The sequence below is a fragment of the Drechmeria coniospora genome, chromosome 01, assembly GCF_001625195.1.
Source record: "Drechmeria coniospora strain ARSEF 6962 chromosome 01, whole genome shotgun sequence".
Classification (NCBI taxonomy): domain Eukaryota; kingdom Fungi; phylum Ascomycota; class Sordariomycetes; order Hypocreales; family Ophiocordycipitaceae; genus Drechmeria; species Drechmeria coniospora.
Genome location: NC_054389.1, coordinates 7875496 through 7893445, shown reverse-complemented (window position 1 = coordinate 7893445; position 17950 = coordinate 7875496). Strand labels below are relative to the sequence as shown.

The 17950-nt window shown below is 60.3% G+C and overlaps 4 protein-coding genes across 4 annotated transcripts; 2 read left to right on the top strand and 2 right to left on the bottom strand.

Annotated features, from left to right (window-relative positions):
* Positions 1-1033: 1033 nt before the first annotated feature.
* On the bottom strand, positions 1034-3186 carry DCS_02063 (FAD binding domain protein; the record flags this gene model as incomplete). Its single annotated transcript, XM_040799392.1, has 5 exons — positions 1034-1669; positions 1729-2123; positions 2184-2400; positions 2460-2868; positions 2990-3186. 5 exons carry the CDS (start codon positions 3184-3186, stop codon positions 1034-1036), a joined length of 1854 nt encoding a protein of 617 aa, XP_040660275.1.
* Positions 3187-5293: 2107 nt separating this feature from the next.
* On the top strand, positions 5294-7741 carry DCS_02062 (37S ribosomal protein Rsm22; the record flags this gene model as incomplete). The annotated part of the gene is made up of 2 exons (XM_040799391.1): positions 5294-5374; positions 5492-7741. The coding sequence occupies 2 exons, from the start codon at positions 5294-5296 to the stop codon at positions 7739-7741; spliced, it is 2331 nt and encodes a 776-aa protein (XP_040660274.1).
* Positions 7742-8617: 876 nt separating this feature from the next.
* DCS_02061 (uncharacterized protein) lies at positions 8618-10384 on the top strand (the record flags this gene model as incomplete). The annotated part of the gene is made up of 1 exon (XM_040799390.1): positions 8618-10384. The coding sequence occupies one exon, from the start codon at positions 8618-8620 to the stop codon at positions 10382-10384; it is 1767 nt and encodes a 588-aa protein (XP_040660273.1).
* A 440-nt stretch (positions 10385-10824) lies between these two features.
* DCS_02060 (ferric reductase) lies at positions 10825-12648 on the bottom strand (the record flags this gene model as incomplete). The annotated part of the gene is made up of 1 exon (XM_040799389.1): positions 10825-12648. The coding sequence occupies one exon, from the start codon at positions 12646-12648 to the stop codon at positions 10825-10827; it is 1824 nt and encodes a 607-aa protein (XP_040660272.1).
* Between the last annotated feature and the right edge of the window lie 5302 nt (positions 12649-17950).

Sequence of the window (17950 nt, the reverse complement as noted above, 5' to 3'; positions counted from 1 at the left end):
GTACTGGTGCTCCTGCAGTTTTGTGCCTACTACTTAAGTAGGTATGATTCCATGTACTTGACCTTAGGTGCCAGGTACCTGCTATTAATCTATACTTTGTGTAAGTACTGCACTCCGTACCTACAGTACATGTCATGTAAGTACTCCGTACTTACTGGGCACTTATTGGTTGGTGCTCACAGTGCAAATGTTCCACGGTACAAGTAAGTACATGTAATTCCAGCGTCCGACGACACGGCACTTGTGTCTCTACACGTATTACTGGTACATGGCATGTAAGTACTTGGTAGGAGACGAGGCTGTAATCAGGCACCCAGGCACACATACAGTACTCGTATGTCTACAAGTAATCGGCATGCCGATGACTGATCGTAGCAGGCATTTGGGGGCAAGGACTTGCAAGTATACAGTAAGCACTACACCTGCAATAAGAACGGAATATTTGCATGTGGTGTGCAGTAATTAATTTCGTCCCTGAGTACAGAGTACGTACTGCAGTAATACATGTACTTACATGCACTGCAAGTACGTGCGCAAGTACGGAGTAAGAACGGAGTAATTACTCCGTACATGTACTGTACAGTACTGGAGTACTTAAACACTTAACTACTGCAGTATTAATACGTGCCAAGTAATTACATAGAGGTGCACATGTGCGGGAGCGGCTCAGTCTCGTTGGGGTGCTGCTTGGGAAAACGACGATGCATTACTGACGATGAATGAAATCACATGAAGCACTCTGCTAGACCTGCCAGCAACCGTCTTTCTCGCAACGCCTCGGCCCTTTCTTTCCTCCTTCTCGCTGCCGCCGACAGCTGCCTGCTGGCTTCCAGCAGCCTCGCCTTTTCGAAACGGTGCCTGCATGGTGCAGGGAATCGCCAGGGACGGAACCTACTTATCCATCACATGCCTCGTGCGACGCGGAACCCGTTGCCATGCGGGCGGGTCGGGTGACGGGGCCGCCGTGGGCTTCCGAGGCCTCCGTGGGCTTCCGAGGCCTCCGTGGGCTTCCGAGGCCTCTCTGGCGTCCTGCCTAAGCGATGGGGGCGTAAAAACTAAAGCGCCGCTTCGGGTCGTATCGATCCTTGAGCCGACGCAGCTCTTTTTGGCGCCAATCCTCGTTCCCGTACCACTGCTGCGTCGTCTCGCTTCCGTGCGCGTAGTTGATGTAGGCACGCAGATCCTTCCGGCCGCTGCCCTCGCGGAGCATCTCGCGAAGCTCCTCGCCCAGCCGGCGGGCCTTGGCGTCGAGGTCCGCTCCGGCGGGCGGGTAGCTGATGAGCGGGGCGACGAGGAGGTTGTCGCTTCGGTAGGGAAACGCCGTCGACTTCTCATCGATGGCCTTGACGCCTTGGGTCGAGTAGCCCTCGAACATGAAGATCGAATGGGCAAACTCCTTCGTGTCATGCAGCGCCGCGGCGTACTTGTCGTAAATCTTCCTCTGCACCTCGACGTTGTACGAGTCGAGGTAGATGGGGAAGCGAGGGTTGGCGGAGCCACCCGCCTTGCAGGGGGGGGATTCGAGCGAGATGCCGGTCCAGCCGGCGAGGTCTCGGTAGTCACCCGCCTTGGCCTCGACGCTGAAAGGCCCGATGTCGTGAAAGGGCTTGGTGTAGGCGGCATCGACCGACGTGACTCCCTCCTGGATCACGTAAAATATGATGACGGGCTAACGCTTGGTGAGACGGCGTCGCGGTGCGGCGTACCATGGGGCTGGGCGGTGCTCACCTTGCCGGCGTCGATGCCGGGGATGCTGAGCCAGTAGGACCAGTTGATGAGGTCCACCGGCTGCGTGCCGTTCTTGAGGAGGTGGTCGTTGGCCGCTCGGTAGACGGCCTCGACCTTGTCGCCGGTGAAGATGAAGGTCTCGATGGCCCAGTCGGGACGCTCGACGTCGTAGATCTTGGTGGTGACCGAGGTGACGACGCCAAAGTTGTGGCCGGCGCCCTGCATGGCCCACCAGAGCTCGTCGTCGCGGTCGATGGTACGCCTCGTGCCGTTGGCCAGGACGACGTTCATGGAGAGAAACTGGTCGGCGACGAGGCCGTGGCGTCCCTGGAGCCAGCCGTGGCCGCCGCCGAGGGCGGGTCCCATGACGCTCACGCACTCGCACGTGCCCGTCACTGTCTCCGCTTAGCCTTGCTTCTCGTAGGGGGGGCGGGAGGACGATGGCGGCGACGCACCCGTCTGCTTTCCCTTGGCCCAGAGCTCGTCGGTGACCGTCTTGGAGAGCGTTCCGCCGGCAATGGTGGCCGTCTTGCCGTCCTCGCTGATCTCGACGCCGCTCATTCGCCTCATCCAGATCTCGATGCCGTGTCGCATCTTTCCGAGCGTCGTGATGGAGCCGTGGGCTCCGTTGTAGACGAGAAACGGCACGTTCACCTTGTTGGCTGATTTCACCTAGACGGCGGCCACCATCAGCGAGGCGGCAACGAAAGGGGTCGGCGCCGAGAACGTACAATCTCGACCACGTCGTTCTCCGTGGCCGGCACGATGACGACGTTCACGTGAGGCGACTCCAGGGCCGACCACCGCCGCGTCGCCAGGGGGAACCCGGCGGAGCCGGGGAGCGGGAGGTACAAGAAGGCCTTGGGCGACAGCTTCGGCATGAGCAACTTGAGCTCGTCCATCACCTTGAAGTTGGGCAAGTTCGCAAACGCCTTGTTGCAAGCCGCACCCGCCGCCCACACGGCGAGGAGCGTCAAGGATGGCAGCCTCATTGTCGAGCGAGGTCGGCGTCGGGGGACGCGGCAGGGTATGCTGTGGACGGGGAAGGGCGTGCCGGTTTCGACGAGAGATGTCACCACCGTCGAGGGCGACGGGCCGAGGAAGCGCTGGTACTTATCATCCGCTCGTATCGACGGCCGCCTGCCACGGATCCCGTCCCCGCTCCAAGGCGTTTGGTGGATGCCGTTGCCGTGATGCCCGCGAATGCAAGAGAACATCGAAGGTGAGCGGGTGCAGCGCAACAGGCGTACCGCACACGTACCGACCGGGACCCGTCGGCTGGGTCGAGTCGCCGTCGCGATACCCATGCCCCTGACCCTGACCTTGACCTTGGTCGCCATGCCATTTGTGCATGATGATGCTGGCCCGACGGAGAGGCAGATCCATCGAGGAAAATGTCACCCCCATCTGATGCTCGACGCTCGTCCGGGGTGGGACCAGCTCGGCAAGGGGTGCCATTGGCGTTTACGTACGTGCCATCCCGGCATGGCCGTCGCCTGGTTTGTTTGCACAGTTTATGCGTATGCGTGACAATGCAAACTCCAGACGTGCTGATGATGTGACGAGCCCCTGCGGAGGTGTGGAGGGTGGCGAGGGAATAAACACGAGGTCAAGAAACGATGCCTGGCCCGACGATCGGCCAAGTGGACACCCCAACCAACTGAACGTTGACCGCCCCCTCTCCAGGTACAGTACAGTGTACGGCCAAGTAAGTAATACTGTAAATAAGTACACGCAATTACGGCCAACCTTGCACGCCATCGTCGGTGTACTTGCCGTCCATGTACCCGCGCCGGCACAACCTAGCAGGCGACCATTATGCCGCTACCGCTTGCGCATACACAAGATGGTCACGCACGCTAACAGTCCTTGTCCTGCTCCGTGCTCGGTACGTGGTCAGCGGGTACCTGACCGCCATACGAATGTACAAGTAGCATCTGCTAGTACATTTTCAGCGTAGTTTCGTCGGTTCGGAGACGGAATGCTCCGGACCTGATACTGCACTCTTCCGCACGGAGACGGAGACGTGTAATAATGCACCGTAATTACGCGGACAAGTAGCTGGTGTACGGAGTACAAGTAGGTGCACGGGGTGATTGTACAAGCAAGCGCATGCTGCCTGTAAGTACTGTACTGTACAGTAGGTGTACAGTATGTCGTACGGACCACCCCGAACAGCGTGATTGCGGCGATACATGATGCATGTACCTCGTACAGTGTCCTTAAGTACGGAGGAGGCAGTACTAACTTATTTGTACGGAGCACCTGTACCTGTCACTTGTACCTGTCTCTTGTACTCGTCCCTTGTAAGTACCTGTCACTTGTGATATTATCCGTACCTGTTCGTCGTGATGACATAAGCATGTACAGGGCAATGAACAAGGGCCACATCCTTTCGTCTTGGAAAAAGGATCGGCAGCCGAGCAACCGGGTTCTTTTCCTCCTCTTCAACATCATGCCATGCACTTTTACGAACAAGGCGGCGGCCAACTTTTCGGGGGGTAGAATCCAGAATTCATGGAACGCGCGAAGCGCGTGTTTGATTCTGCAGCCCCTCGCTGCCATGATTTTTAGCCTAGCATGGCATCCACAGCAAGTACCTGCCTGTGCTGTACTCAAGTACAGCTACACCCAAGTGTGCGGAGTACTAGGTACCGAGTACCAGTAGTCTAAGTAAGTTTGCATGGCGCGCTCGTGTACTCCGTACTTACTCGCCGCATGCACATGAATGCAGACCCTTGACAGAGGATTCCCTCTCATCGTTGAAAAAAAATCTCTGCTTAGCACGAATGACCCAAGCACATTGTGCGATGGAAACATTTTGGGCATGGGGATGCGCCAACGTCTTGCCGTGGAGTACGTTGATAGCCATACGCAAGTGATGGGCAGGTGAGGACAATATGCGCACATGTACGTACGGTGTGCCTGTCTGGGGTTGAGCTGCGGAGTACGGAGTGTACACCCAAGGAATACTGTAGTGTACAGTACACAGTACTCCGCAACACATGTAAGAAAGTACTTACAACTTCTCTGTAAGTTCTCATTGTACTGTAGTTGTGCTCTGTACGCTTCGCTCGATGGTAGTTGTACTGCAAGTACTTGAGTAATTACATGTCTTCGTACGGAGTACTCAAGTACGGATCCCAACAACATGTGGTGTACTTACAGAGTACTCCGTACGAAGCACAGTATTAATACCCCGTGCCCCGTACTCAGTAATTGCTGTAGACCACAGATAATGAACCCCTGCGTATATTTGATCTATCCTTATCTGCCAACGCACTGCACCCTAAACATAGCACACGTACGGAGTGCATGCAAGTACAGTAATTACGGCACAACGTACTTACTCCGTACATGTAATATAACGACAAGTACCCGTGCATGTACATGGTCGTATTTGGTACCTACTTGTAAGTACAGTAATACTTGCATTATTACTCTTGCATTTTTACTCATCCCAACAGAGTCAGCGGTCGGCGTCATTACGATACATGTACTCCGTACCCCCTACAGATCAACCAATAACTGGCCAGCCATTACTCCCCCATCACGTGATATCGCGATGAACGCAAAAGTCGCCCGGCGTGACTGCCGCCTGGCCGTGACGACGCCGTACTCGCGAGGCCTGACCAATTCCCCGTCCGTACGCCATGCTTGAAGGATGCTTTCGCTCCATGGCACCCGAAATGGCTTAATAAGGCATGGCCATCGTTTCTCTTCCTCGTCGAGGCGATATGCGAGCTACTACCCGGTCGGCCAGCGGCGTGCAAGCCAACCCGTCCTGCTCGCCTTGCGCGCCCGAAGCAGGCGCCTGTTCTCTACCTCGACGGCTTTTCGACAGCATGACTCGGTAGCCGACGGCGGAAGATCCGTCGAGGACATGGAGCGGGTGGTGCGTGATGCGAAGCAACGCTTCCGTGACACGCTGCCGAAAAACTACCTCGACGAGCAAGAGTACGCACTGTACGAGCGACTCTACGGCCCGCCCTTGCGTGAGACGGCACCCGAAGATGTCGGCATACCCATGCATGCGGAGCCCGGCTCGGCCATCAAAGGCACCGTCTTGCGGCCCCTCGACCATGGCGAGCTGGACCATGTCGCCTCCACGGCGGCCCACGAAGCAGCGATTGTCGGACCTGCTCCTGGATACGTTGACATGGTGGCCCGAAGCCAACGGGAGCATGACGCGCTGCAGAGACTCGCAAATGACTTTGAGGCGGCACAACGGAACCGTCAGCCGACCGAAGACGAGGTTGCACACGCCGGCGAGGCAGACGGCACGGAGGAGACGACGGTGCCCGACTGGCTGGAGCCGGAACCGGACGAGGGACGCAGGCTATCCGGAGAGGCTCGTCGCTTTCACGAGTACACGCTCAAAGGCAGATTCCACGGCAGCCCGGTGGAGTTGACCCTTCCTCGCGCCGAGCTGACGGACCCGATCCGCGAGCTGCTCGATCGGTCACACCTCAAGCACGTCAAGGAAGCGGCCGAGGCCGCCTTTGGCGGAAGAGGACTCCCAACGTCCCCGGCGACGCCCGAAAGCGTACGGAACGGCCGGATGGGTGGCGTCGGTCTCGCACCGGACCAGCGGCACATGACGGAGATTGAGGCCGACGCCTTCATCGCGAGCTACCTGCCGCCGGCCTACGCAACCGTCATGTCGGTGCTGCGCGAGGTGAGGAGACGTGCCGGCCGCCGTTGGATTCAACCTCGGCTCAAGCAGGGCGGCCTGAGCGTGCTCGACGCAGGCGCCGGCGGCGCCGGCTTGATCGCCTGGGAGCAAATCGTCCGAGCTGAGTGGGACGTGCTCAAGGAAGCGGGCGAGGTGAGCGGGCAGCCTCCGCAGGGCAAGAAGACGGTCATCGCCGCCTCCGACCGACTCCGCCATCGCATCAAGACCTTTCTCGACGACACCACCTTTCTGCCGAGGCTGCCCGACTACGAACACTCGGGCGACATGCGTGGACAGCACATCGATGCCGGGGACCAACGCCAATCTCGTAAAACCTTTGACGTCATCATCGCCTCCCACTTGTTCCTGAAGGAAAAACAAGATCACTACCGACAAGCTGTTCTCAACAACCTGTGGAGTCTGCTGAGCAAGGATGGAGGCGTCCTCGTCGTCGTCGAAAAGGCCCACCCGCGCGGCTTCGAGGCCGTCGCCCACGTCCGGGACACTGTCCTCAATCACTTTCTCCTACCTCCGTCTGGCCAGTCGAGGGTCGGCATCGACGACTTCAACCCGGCCTTTCACCGGGAGCTCGAAGCCGGACAGATCCTGGCCCCTTGCACGAGCCACGGCAGCTGCCCGATGTACGTGGAGGAAGGGAAGAGCAAGGGGCGCAAGGACTACTGCCACTTCCACCAGCGATTCGCGCGACCGAAATTCTACAGCGCCATGCTCGGCGCGAGCGCGGGAACGCAGGGCGACGTCGAGTTCAGCTACGTCACATTCCAGCGGGGCGTGGCCAAGGCCGGCTCCCTGAGCGGCGCCGAGGCGACGGCAAAGGCGCTCGAGGGGTACGAGATGTCGAGCGAGGGCCCCGACATGAAGTCGCTGCCCAGGGTTGTTCTGCCGCCGCTGAAGCGCAAGGGCCACGTCACGCTCGACGTATGCACACCCGAAGGCAAGATGGAGCGATGGACGGTGCCCAAGAGCTTCAGCAAGCTCGCGTACCACGATGCGCGGAAATCGCAATGGGGTGACCTGTGGGCCCTCGGAGCCAAGACGCGGGTCCCGCGCAACGTTCGGCTCGGAAGCGGTGCCGAGGAAGGCAAGAAGCGAGCGGCTGACGACAAGAAGCCCCGGCGAGTCGAGATCGCCATGGACGGAGGCCGCATCCCAGCCAAGGACAGGAAGCCAAAGAGCAAGGAAGCCAAGAAGAGGGACCTCATGAGAGACTTGTTCGCCGCCGAGGCGGTGGAGGAGAGGCTGATCGAGAGGGAGATGGACGAAGAAGACGTGTCCGAGGCTGCCGTGGAGGGGGGACGGGACGTGGCGGGACGGTAGCACGGGCGAGGTGCTTGGACCGCGGACGGGCGGCAGACGATGCACTCGCGACGGAGCCGAAGCAGGTTCCAGACGCCTCGTGCGTGTTGTTGCCAGCATGCGACGACCTACCATTGAGCCGGTGAAGCTTGACATGCAGGAACACGAACACGCGAGACGAATGCTCGATTTTGCTCGCCAGTCCGACACTGCCGCGCCTATGGATCCTGGCTCATCTTGCCGTGCACAGCTCAATATTCAATATGCCTACAGTATCGGCTTACCATGTGGAGCGAGACCGGTGAATTCGCTTGATCAAAGAATCGTGGAAATTCCCACCTGCACTGTCATCATCGTGAATATTACTCATACCGTGAATATTCCGTAAACTTAGTTCACCGTCTTTCTTTATTTTTGGAGGGAGGGGTTTGGTGGCTGGTGACGACCAACCAGCCATTACGGAGTACAAGTTGCACATGTCAATACGGAGCCGTTAGCAGTTGCCTACGCTCATCATGGGTACCAAGCTGGTAGGTATCTCGGCCCGCCACAGGTATTCATGGCGGTGCAAGACGTGATTGGTCCATGAGACCCCACGGGGCAGGATGGCGTCAACGAGGGCGCGGATTTGTACATGTACATGGTCGGTGAGATGGTGGGCAAGAGCGACCCTCCGATGCAGGCGTTGGTGTTGACAGGAGCGAAGCACATGTTGAGAGCTGTTGGCCCGACCGAAAGCAACTGATTCCTCTTTCTTCCCCTCATACACTTTTACTTTTGATTCTTCCCTTCCGTCGAGACTCAGTCGACCTCTGGACCTGACGCGGTGACGACAGGGACAAGTTGCGCAGTTCATTACGTCATTTGTTGGCCTGCTCGCCTTCCGCTTACACGATAATGGCTGCAGGCACGTCCGAACCGGCTCTCCTCTCCTCTCGGAACCAAAGTTCCAGCTCAACCAGGAGCGCTTCGGGAAACTCGATGCTCGTAGGCCTCACCTGCAGGAATCACGTCCATGTAGTCGTCGGCACCAACCCCCTTGCCGCTGCCCGATGCGCCCAGTCCCTTGCCGCCGGCGCTCGCCCGATCCTCATCGCCCCGGATACGGCTGATCTTCACTACGGCCTGCAGAGCAAGATAGACGACGGCTCGGTGAAGTGGATGAAAAAAGAGTTTGAGGATGATGACTTGTTCAGGCTAGGCAGAGAAGACGTCGGTAGCGTCGTCGACTCCGTCTTCGTCACGAGCGGGCCCAAGGAACCCCGAAGCGCCCACATCTCCCAGCTCTGCAAGCGGCACCGGATTCCAGTCAACGTCGTCGACGCGCCTCACCTTTGCACCTTTAACCTCCTGTCCGTCCACACAGATGGGCCTTTGCAAGTTGGCGTCACGACAAACGGCCGCGGCTGCAAGCTCGCGTCTCGAATACGTCGCGAAATTGCCTCATCATTGCCTCGGGGCTTGGGACCGGCATGCTCCCGCCTCGGGGAGGTCCGGAGGCGTATCCAGGAGGATGACCACCTTGCCCTAGGTGCCCTCGACGATTCCCTCGACCAAAGCGCTCAGTTCAACAAGCTCGTTGCGGAAGAGGACGCTCGGAACAGGCGCATTCGCTGGCTCGGCCAGGTCTGCGAGTACTGGCCGCTCAAGAAGCTGGCGACCATCGGCGACGATGATGTCGATCGCCTGCTCGACACATACCCTGGCTTGGGTGCCGATATCAATGACAGGAACCACAATTGGGAGCCTTCCAAGTCCGAGCTTGGCAAGCTCGTCCTCGCCGGTAGCGGCCCGGGGCATCCTTCTCTTCTCACCCGCTCGACTCTTCACGCCATCCGCCGCGCCGATGTCATCCTGGCCGACAAGCTCGTTCCCGCACCCGTATTGGACCTCATACCTCGCCGCACGCCGGTGCACATTGCCCGCAAGTTTCCCGGCAACGCCGATCGTGCGCAGGAGGAGTTTCTCGAGGCTGCCCTGCAAGGCGTGCGCCAAGGCAAGACGGTCTTGAGGCTCAAGCAGGGGGATCCATTTCTCTACGGCCGCGGCGGGGAGGAGGTGAGCTGGTTCATGAGACGGGGGCTGGGTGACCGCGTCCAGGTGCTTCCCGGTATGACGAGCGCGCTCAGCGCGCCGCTGTTTGCAGGAATTCCCGTGACCCAACGAGACGTGGCCGACCAAGTCTTGATTTGCACCGGCACCGGCAAGAAGGGCAAGGCCCCTTTGCCGCCCGAGTACGTTTCCTCCCGGACCGTCGTCTTCCTCATGGCCCTGCACCGCATCGCAGGCCTCGTCGCCGAGCTCACCACCCACCTCTCACCCACCGACGACGCCGAATCGCCACCCCCTACTCACGAGGCCATTGAGATGGAGGAGAAACGGCGGTTGTGGCCCCTGGCCACGCCCTGCGCCGTCGTCGAGCGCGCCAGCTGTCCCGACCAGCGCATCATTCGCACGACGCTTGCCCACGTCGTCGAAGCCATCGAATCGGTGGGTAGCCGCCCGCCCGGCTTGCTCGTTGTCGGCGGGTCATGCGAAGTCTTGCATCCACGCCAAAGGGGGCAGGCGTGGATTGTCGAGGAGGGCTTTCGCGGCCTCGACGATGAGGAGGAGCAGGCATGGGCGGCTGGCCTCGAAGGTGCACTGCGGGCGGGCGAAGTGTAACAAAGACGATAGGTGCAACGCGTAGAGATTTAGGTATTATTGCGGAGTACTAGGCATATGGCGTATATTGCGCAGCTGCACAGCAATGGCCGGGGATGGGGGGGATTTTGGCAAGCATGGGTTGGTTTCGCATTACAACCTAGGAACCAAGTGACGAGAGCGACGGCCATGTAACACTGCAATTTTGATGATTTACGCAACCGTCGAGCGGACTCGGACAGAGCAAGCATCTGCATGTACTATTGCCCCGAGGGGCACATCCCATTATATACTATGCAGGCCCAAAGCTGCGAGTTGCACGACTATGCAACGGCTACATACAACGCTAAATGCCCCGACGCGCAGGGGGTAGAGAAAGAAAAGAAGAAAAAGGCACGCTTAGCGGCTCAAGCACACGCACAAAGGTCAAGGGGACGGACGAGCGACGCAGCGGCCGGCGCCTACCACGTAAAGCTCTCCTCAACAAAGTCGATGACGTTGTCGCCTTGCATCATCCTCACGGCGCCGCGCACGTCGTCGGCGAGACCACCGGGCCCGCACACGCTCACCGCCATGGCGCCGATCTGGTCCTGCACCTCCTTGAAGAGGATGAGTGGAATGTTGGGCCGGCCGTAGAGCACGTTGACCGTTTGGCTGTTGTTGCCAAAGTTGCGACGGCTGTCGGGGCGCGTCACGAACACCTGGATGCGGAGTATGTCCTTGCGGTTCGGCAGGCGCAGGACCGAGTCCATAAAGGGCCGCACCCACTCTAGCGACTCGTACGAGCGCACGATCCAGACGAGCGTGACGCGGCGCGTGGCGACGCTGCCGTCGTTGTAGCCCTTGATGAGGCCGCGGAGGTACGAGAACTGGTGCGTGATGCCCGTCGAGCCGGCGAAGAGCACGGCGTGGCCGTACGAGTCGAGGCTGTGGTGGCCGGCGTAGGGGCCCTCCATGGCGGCGCCAATGCGGATGCCGCCCGTCGAGAGGCTCGCGCGCTCAAAGAGGCGCCGCGTCATGCCCGTCTGGGCACCGATGATGAAGGAGACGGCCGTCGAGGCGCGCTTGCGATCCATCGTATTGAGGGGCTCCTTCTCGGCGAGCAGCAGCTCGTCCTTCATCTGGTGCTCGACCCAGGCGATGGAGAAGGGGTGGCTCTGCCAGGCCATGACGCCGCGGAAGCGAAGGTAGGCGTGGGTGCCGGGCTTGATGTCCATGTAGCGCGGCAGGTGCAGCGTAACGCGCGTCACGTCGCCGGGTAGCGCCTCGCAAAAGGCGTCAGTGAAGCCGCGGCTCGACCAGTTGACAAGGGCGAGGCGGAGGGTGCGGGCGACGCGGTCGGCGAGCCAGAGGGCGACGATGGCCATGATCCACGATAGCTGCGGGAGCTCGAGGGCACCCGAGGTGCAATGGATCCAGGTGCAGCCGAAGATGACGATGGCGAGCACCATGTGGATGTTGAGGAACGTCTCGTAGAAGGCGTGGCGGACGGGCGAGAGGGACTGCAGTAGTAGGAGGACGAGCGAGGCGGTGCCGACAAAGCCCGAGCCGAGGAACCAGCTCCTAAGGGCGGGCGAGAAGGCGCCGGCCCAGCCCTGGTCGGCAACGGCGGGGATGGCCCAGGCGACAGTGTGGATGACGGCCTCGACGACGACGATACGGCCGATCCAACGGTGTAGGAGGTTGTATGTGTCAAAGCTGATGCGCAGCAGCGCAATAAGCGGGTTGTTGCGGCCGGCGAAGATAACAAGCGGCACCATATTAACGACAGCAAGGGTGCCCGAGCGGCCGCGCAGCTCGGCGCAGAGGGCGAACTTGTTCTCGACGCCGTAGTTAAGGGCGAAGATGTAGGCCGCATTGCTACAGAGGTAGAGGGCAAGGAGTACGAACTGCAGGCGCGAGGGCAGGGTGCCGATATTAATGGCCGAGGACAGGCGAATCTCGCGGTTGTGACGCTTGTTCCAGAGGGGCGCGTACGTGACGTGCTTCTTGAGGGCCGGCATCCAGCTCCACTGCGACGTCTTCCAGTACGTCTGCTTCTCGCGCGGCTGCGTCATGGCCGAGAACTGGCGCAGCTTGGCCCAGACGAGCTCGAGGATGCGGATAGCGAGGATGAGCAAGCCCGCGATGCCGAGGGTCCACCACAGAACGTCCTTGAAGGTCATGTTGAGGGGTTGGTTGACGCCGTTGAGCGCCGTGTGGAAGGGGGCGATGGTCGAGCTCGGCTCGGCGGACTCGTCGAGCGTGTCCGTCGCCTCTCTCGGCACAAGGTTGATGGTCGCCATCGCGACGGTCGGGGCGGGCCTCCCGTCGAGGGCCGGCGGCGGGCGATGTCGGGCGTCGGAGGCAGCAGCAAAGAGGTGGCCGTGTCGCGGGGGGCACGACGACGACGACGGATGGGGGTGAAGGGTGAGGAGGAAGGGTCGAGGCGCGCCGGAGTCGAAGTGCAATCTCTCGACGATAGGACGTCGACGACGAGCGAGAGAGCAGGCGAGGTTTCAAGTTGAGTGAGGCGGTAGCACCGACGAGCCTGCTGCCGCCGTGCAAGGAGGGCGGGGTAATCTAGTTGCCCGCGGCCGTCGGCTGAGTGAATCGAAGCGAGGCGGAGGCCATCAGCCGACCACGCACGGCGCCGTTGCTTCCTGTTCCGTTCAGGAGGGCGGGCGGCCGAATGACAATAGAGTCGGCGGTGTCGAACAAGGGCGGTTCGACGGACGAGGTTTCAAAGGCCGAGGAGAAAGGAGCGAACACGGATGCTCGGTCGTGGGCACGAAGTCGGGGGGAAGAAAGCCGTTTGTGAACAGGAGAACAAGCGGAGAGAAGAGCGAACGGGACGGGGCAGGGGCGTCGAAGGCAGCTCGTCGGAGGGCTAGATGCGAGTCCAAGGATGGCACCGGGGCCAAGGACGACCAAGAACGGCTCCCTCACTAGCGGCGGCGGGGACGAAGATGCTGAAGACGAAGGCTGCAGACGAAGGCGGCAGACGAACGTGGCAGACGAAGGCGGCAGACGAACGTGGCAGACGAAGGCGGCAGACGAACGTGGCAAACAAAGGTGGAGGACGGGGGGACGGCGTCGAAGCATGGAGCCAGGTCGGTCGCGAGCCAAGGCAAAACTACACGTCGTGCAGCAAACGGTCGTGACGGGTCATGATGGAGAAGGGGGGGGGGGAGATCGGCCGACGGGGAGGGCCCACGGATGGACGACAAATGGGTCGACGAGCACCGGCTGGGGGAGGTTGGTTGGATGATGGACGAGGACGGGCAAGGGAGAAGCCGGCGGAGGGTCGTCGCTGGAGGCTGCTGCTCCCTGCCCTTGGCGACACCCCCGCCGCGCTTGCCTGCGGTTGACCTGCGTCAGATCGCACCTTGCCTGCAGCGGGCTGCGCTTGCCGGCATTACCTCTCCCTGCGCCGCCCCTGCTGCAGAAGCGGGGCCGAGAGGGGGGGGGGGGGGCTGGCCTGGGGGAACCAGACTGCGGCGCTAGGCACTATTAAGGGCAGCACTAAGAACGCCCCGGCGAGCCAAGCGGCCTCCTAAGCAGGCTGCTCTGCGACTTGCTCCGTGACCTCGACCGCGACTTCCTAGGTGGCCTCGTCCGTGACTTTCGCCGTGACTTTCTCCGCGACTTTTCTTCGTGACTTTCTGCGGCTTTCTCTGTGTCTCTCTGTGACTCTATGTGATTTTCTGTGATTTTCTCCGTGACTTTCCGTGACTGTTCCGTGACTGTTCCGTGACTTTCTGGGACTTTCTGTGACTTTCTACGTGACTGTTTCCTTGACCTGTCAGTGACTTCCTCAGCGACTTCCTTGGTGACTTCCTTGGCGATTTCCTTGGCGACTTCCTAAGTGACTTATCACTGACTCTCACCGACTTCTCAGTGACTTCCTCAATGACTTCCTCTGTGACTTCCTCAGTGACCTCCTTGGCGACCTTCTACGTGACCTCCTCAGTGACTTAGTGATCCTCAGTGACCTCCTCAGTGATACTAAGCGACCTCCTCAGTGATCCTAAGTGACCACCTCAGGGACTTTCTTAGTTGACCTCCTCAGTGACGTCCTTGTGGCCTCCTACGTGGCCTCCTCGGCAACCTCCTTGGCGACCTTTTACGTGACCTCCTCAATCACTTACTCAGTGATCCTAAGTGACCTCCTCAATGATTTACTCAGTGATCCTAAGTGACCTCCCTAGTGATCCTAAGTGACCTCCTCAGTGACGTCCTTTGTGGCCTCCTACGTGACCTTCTAAGCGACCCCCTGCGTGGCCTCCTGCGTGACATCCCCATTGACCTCCGAGAGCCGCCCAAGGACCTGGTGTCTGCGGCGGCGGCATCGGTAGGCGCACCCTGGCACGGTGGGTTCCTTGGCAGGTTCATCGGCTTCGACACGGCCGCGGCAAACAACGGCGAGTGCAGATGTGCGCATGCAAGGTGTTGACGGGGTGTGCGGCCTTGGTGGTGGAGGTGTGGCTCGAATCACACGGCGCTGCGCAGAGGGGCGAGCACAGGTACCTGCAGGGCCTGCAGGGGCATCGGCACGTACACGGCAACGCACCGTGGCAGGACGGGATCCTCGACGGGTTCGTCGCACTCGACGGGCACGCCGCGGCAAGTACATGCGCAGCACGCGTGTCCGTACACGGCGCGCGCAGCACCATCCGTACACGGCGTGAACAGCAATACCTCGGTGCTCCCATCCGTTCACGGCGTGCACGGCAATACCTTGGCGCTCCCGTTCCAACGGCGTGCACGTTGATACCTTGGTGCTCCTGTTCCAACGGCGTGCCACAGCCGTGCATGGACACGTGATTGACCGACGGGCACGCCGCAGCAAGTACATGCACAGCACGCGTATCCGTACACGGCGTGCACAGTATGTATGTAATGGTACTTTGGTGCTCCTGTTCCAACGGCGTGCCACGGCCGTACATGGACACGTGATTCACCCCGGTTGTCCCCCCGGCCATTGTCCAAGCACCTTGCAATGATACTCGGTCGGTTCCCTCAGCACGGAGCACGGCCTCGGCGATGATTCTGCGTCCACGGTGCCTCCCCAGCATCCTCGATGGCCGGCGCCGTACGAGGACCCGAGTCCCCTCGACACCACCCACCGCCCACGGCCATGGTGGGCTCGGGTCCAGCGCACCGGCCAACAACGTGATGCCCTCCGTCTCGAGGCCAGAGGCCTCATCAGCCTCGTACGGCGCGCCGGCCGCCGGTCTCGTGGCGTCTCTCCGAAGCAGCCGGTCGGGCGGTTCCACGTGTCGTGAGTGGCCGCCACGTCATGGTGAAACGTCGAGGGCCAGCGTGCGGCGACGGGAGCTCCAGCTCAGGGGGGAATGGCCCCACCATCGGTCGACGGTCAGCGGCTTTGCGCCCCGCCGATGCCACGAGTACGGGGGGGGGGGAGACAACGGCCTACAAGGGTAGGGAGTAATAATGTAATTACGGAGTGGTGCAAGTAGTAATAATGCATGTTCCGTACGGAGTGCAGAGCGCAGATCATCCATACCCCCTGCCGCAGTGCAGGGGCCCCCTACTTGCTTACTTGTAAGTAGTTTGGATGCCTTGGTCGGGCATAAGTACGTGGAGGCGTGCTTGTGCTGTAGGGGTAATAGGTGTACAGTAAGTACAGGCAAGCAGGAGCACGGTGCATGGGCCGGTGCCCGTACGGAGCACACCTTGTTGGAATGCATGGCATGTACCGTGCCGCAGGTGGCGGTGCACAGTGCATGCACACGCACGGCGCAGACACGGCGTGCGAAGCAAGAGCACTACAAATCGGCTGCGCCAAAGCACTTGCTCGTACCGTACGAGGAGAATTGGACGCACACTGTACTTGTATTGGTGCAGGTAATGTTAATAATGCCTAGCACTTTTCATCCGCGACCTTGCACGAGGGCCCTCATTCACGCTCGGCACGTATTACCTGGCACCGCATAATGCAAGCGTCCTCTGCACGTTGATACCTGCACCTACGTCAGCACCGAGCGGCACCAAGGGGCCGTCATTGCCGGGAGAGGGCCGCCTGCTGCAGGGGGAGGTGGGTGTCCTGGTCGCCGGCCGCGGCCGTTGGCTCCCAGGCCGACGCCAGCTCTTCTGCGGCGACCACTGGTGCCAAAGGCCGAGCGTGCTGTCGCCCAGCACGCATTCGTCCACGTCCACGCTCGACATGGTGTGCGTGCGAAGCTCGCCCGCGCCTGCACGAGCGCCGATGTGGTTGCGGGTGAATGACGCGCAGCCGCAGGGGCCGACAGCACGCCGTCAGGCTGCCGACCCCTGATGGCGTTGACGTGATGGCGGGTTTGCGCGAATCACGGGCCGCATCGCGGACGTGCATGGGGTGAAGAGTCTTGCAAATCAACCGAGCGGCCGCCCTCGGCCTCGGCCTCGGCCGTGGGTTGGTTGCCTGTGCCGCAGGTGTGGCGCAGGCGACGCACCTGCAGGGCACCATGGATGCAGCATCAACACCAATAGCGGCGCAACCTGCCGGCCAACGGCGCCGCAACAGGTGGACGACCCCTACAGGTGCGTGCAAGTACTCCGTAACCACGACGCAGGTACACGCACACGCATGGCGCCTCGGCCAACAGGACGGCGAGAGCGAGATGACTCGCATCCGTACCTTGGATGAATACGCAGCCAACGCGCCAATCAGAGTGCGAGTGCTCGCCTGCACGACGCAGGTGGCACCTCGTCCCATGGGTGCGAAATACAGAGGGTAGGGGGGGGGGGCGACTCGCATCCGTGCAGGGCCTTGGTGCGAATGCAGTCATCGCAAGGTGTGCTCCGTACTAGTAAGGAGTAGGGAGTGCGTGTGCTGTAGTTGACGGGTGGTGTAATTGATGGTGCTGTACTTGACAGGGTGGTGTAATTGATGGTGCTGTACTTGACGGGTGGTGTAATTGATGGTGCTGCATTTGACGGTGCTGTATTTGACGGGCTGTATGTGACGGTGCTGTACTTGTATGGGTGCATCCGTGCCCAAGTATTACCGCCTAGGTACGCATACTTACCTTGGTACTGTACATGTGCGTACTTGCATGATGCAGGCAGCACCTCGTCCCGTTACCGCGTACGGATGGACGCCAGCATGGCAGAGTACTTGACCTGCAGAGGTGGATGGACGAGCGTCCGGCCCAAGTAACGGGCAATTGCTTTAGTACCTAGTACACGACGCAGGTAGCACCTCGTCCTAGTAATACCACATACTAGACGGATAGATGCCAGCATGACAGAGTACTTGGTACTTGCACATATAGAGGGAGGTTACAAGTACCAGGCAATTGCTTGCACGACGCAGGTAGCACCTCGTCCTGGTACTGCGTACTGATGGATGCCAGCATGGCAGAGTACTTACTTGTACATGCACTGTAGAGGGAGACTACAAGTACCAGGCAATTGCCTGCACGACGCAGGTGCACTGTCCTGATGCTCCGTCAGGACTAGGTGCACCGTCATGATGCTCCGTCCAGAGTACTAGGTACGCTGTCGTGATGCACTGTCAGCACTAGGTGCACTGTCATGATGCTCTGTCCAGAGTGCTGGGTACATTGTCGTGATGCACTGTCAGTACTAGGTGCATTCAGG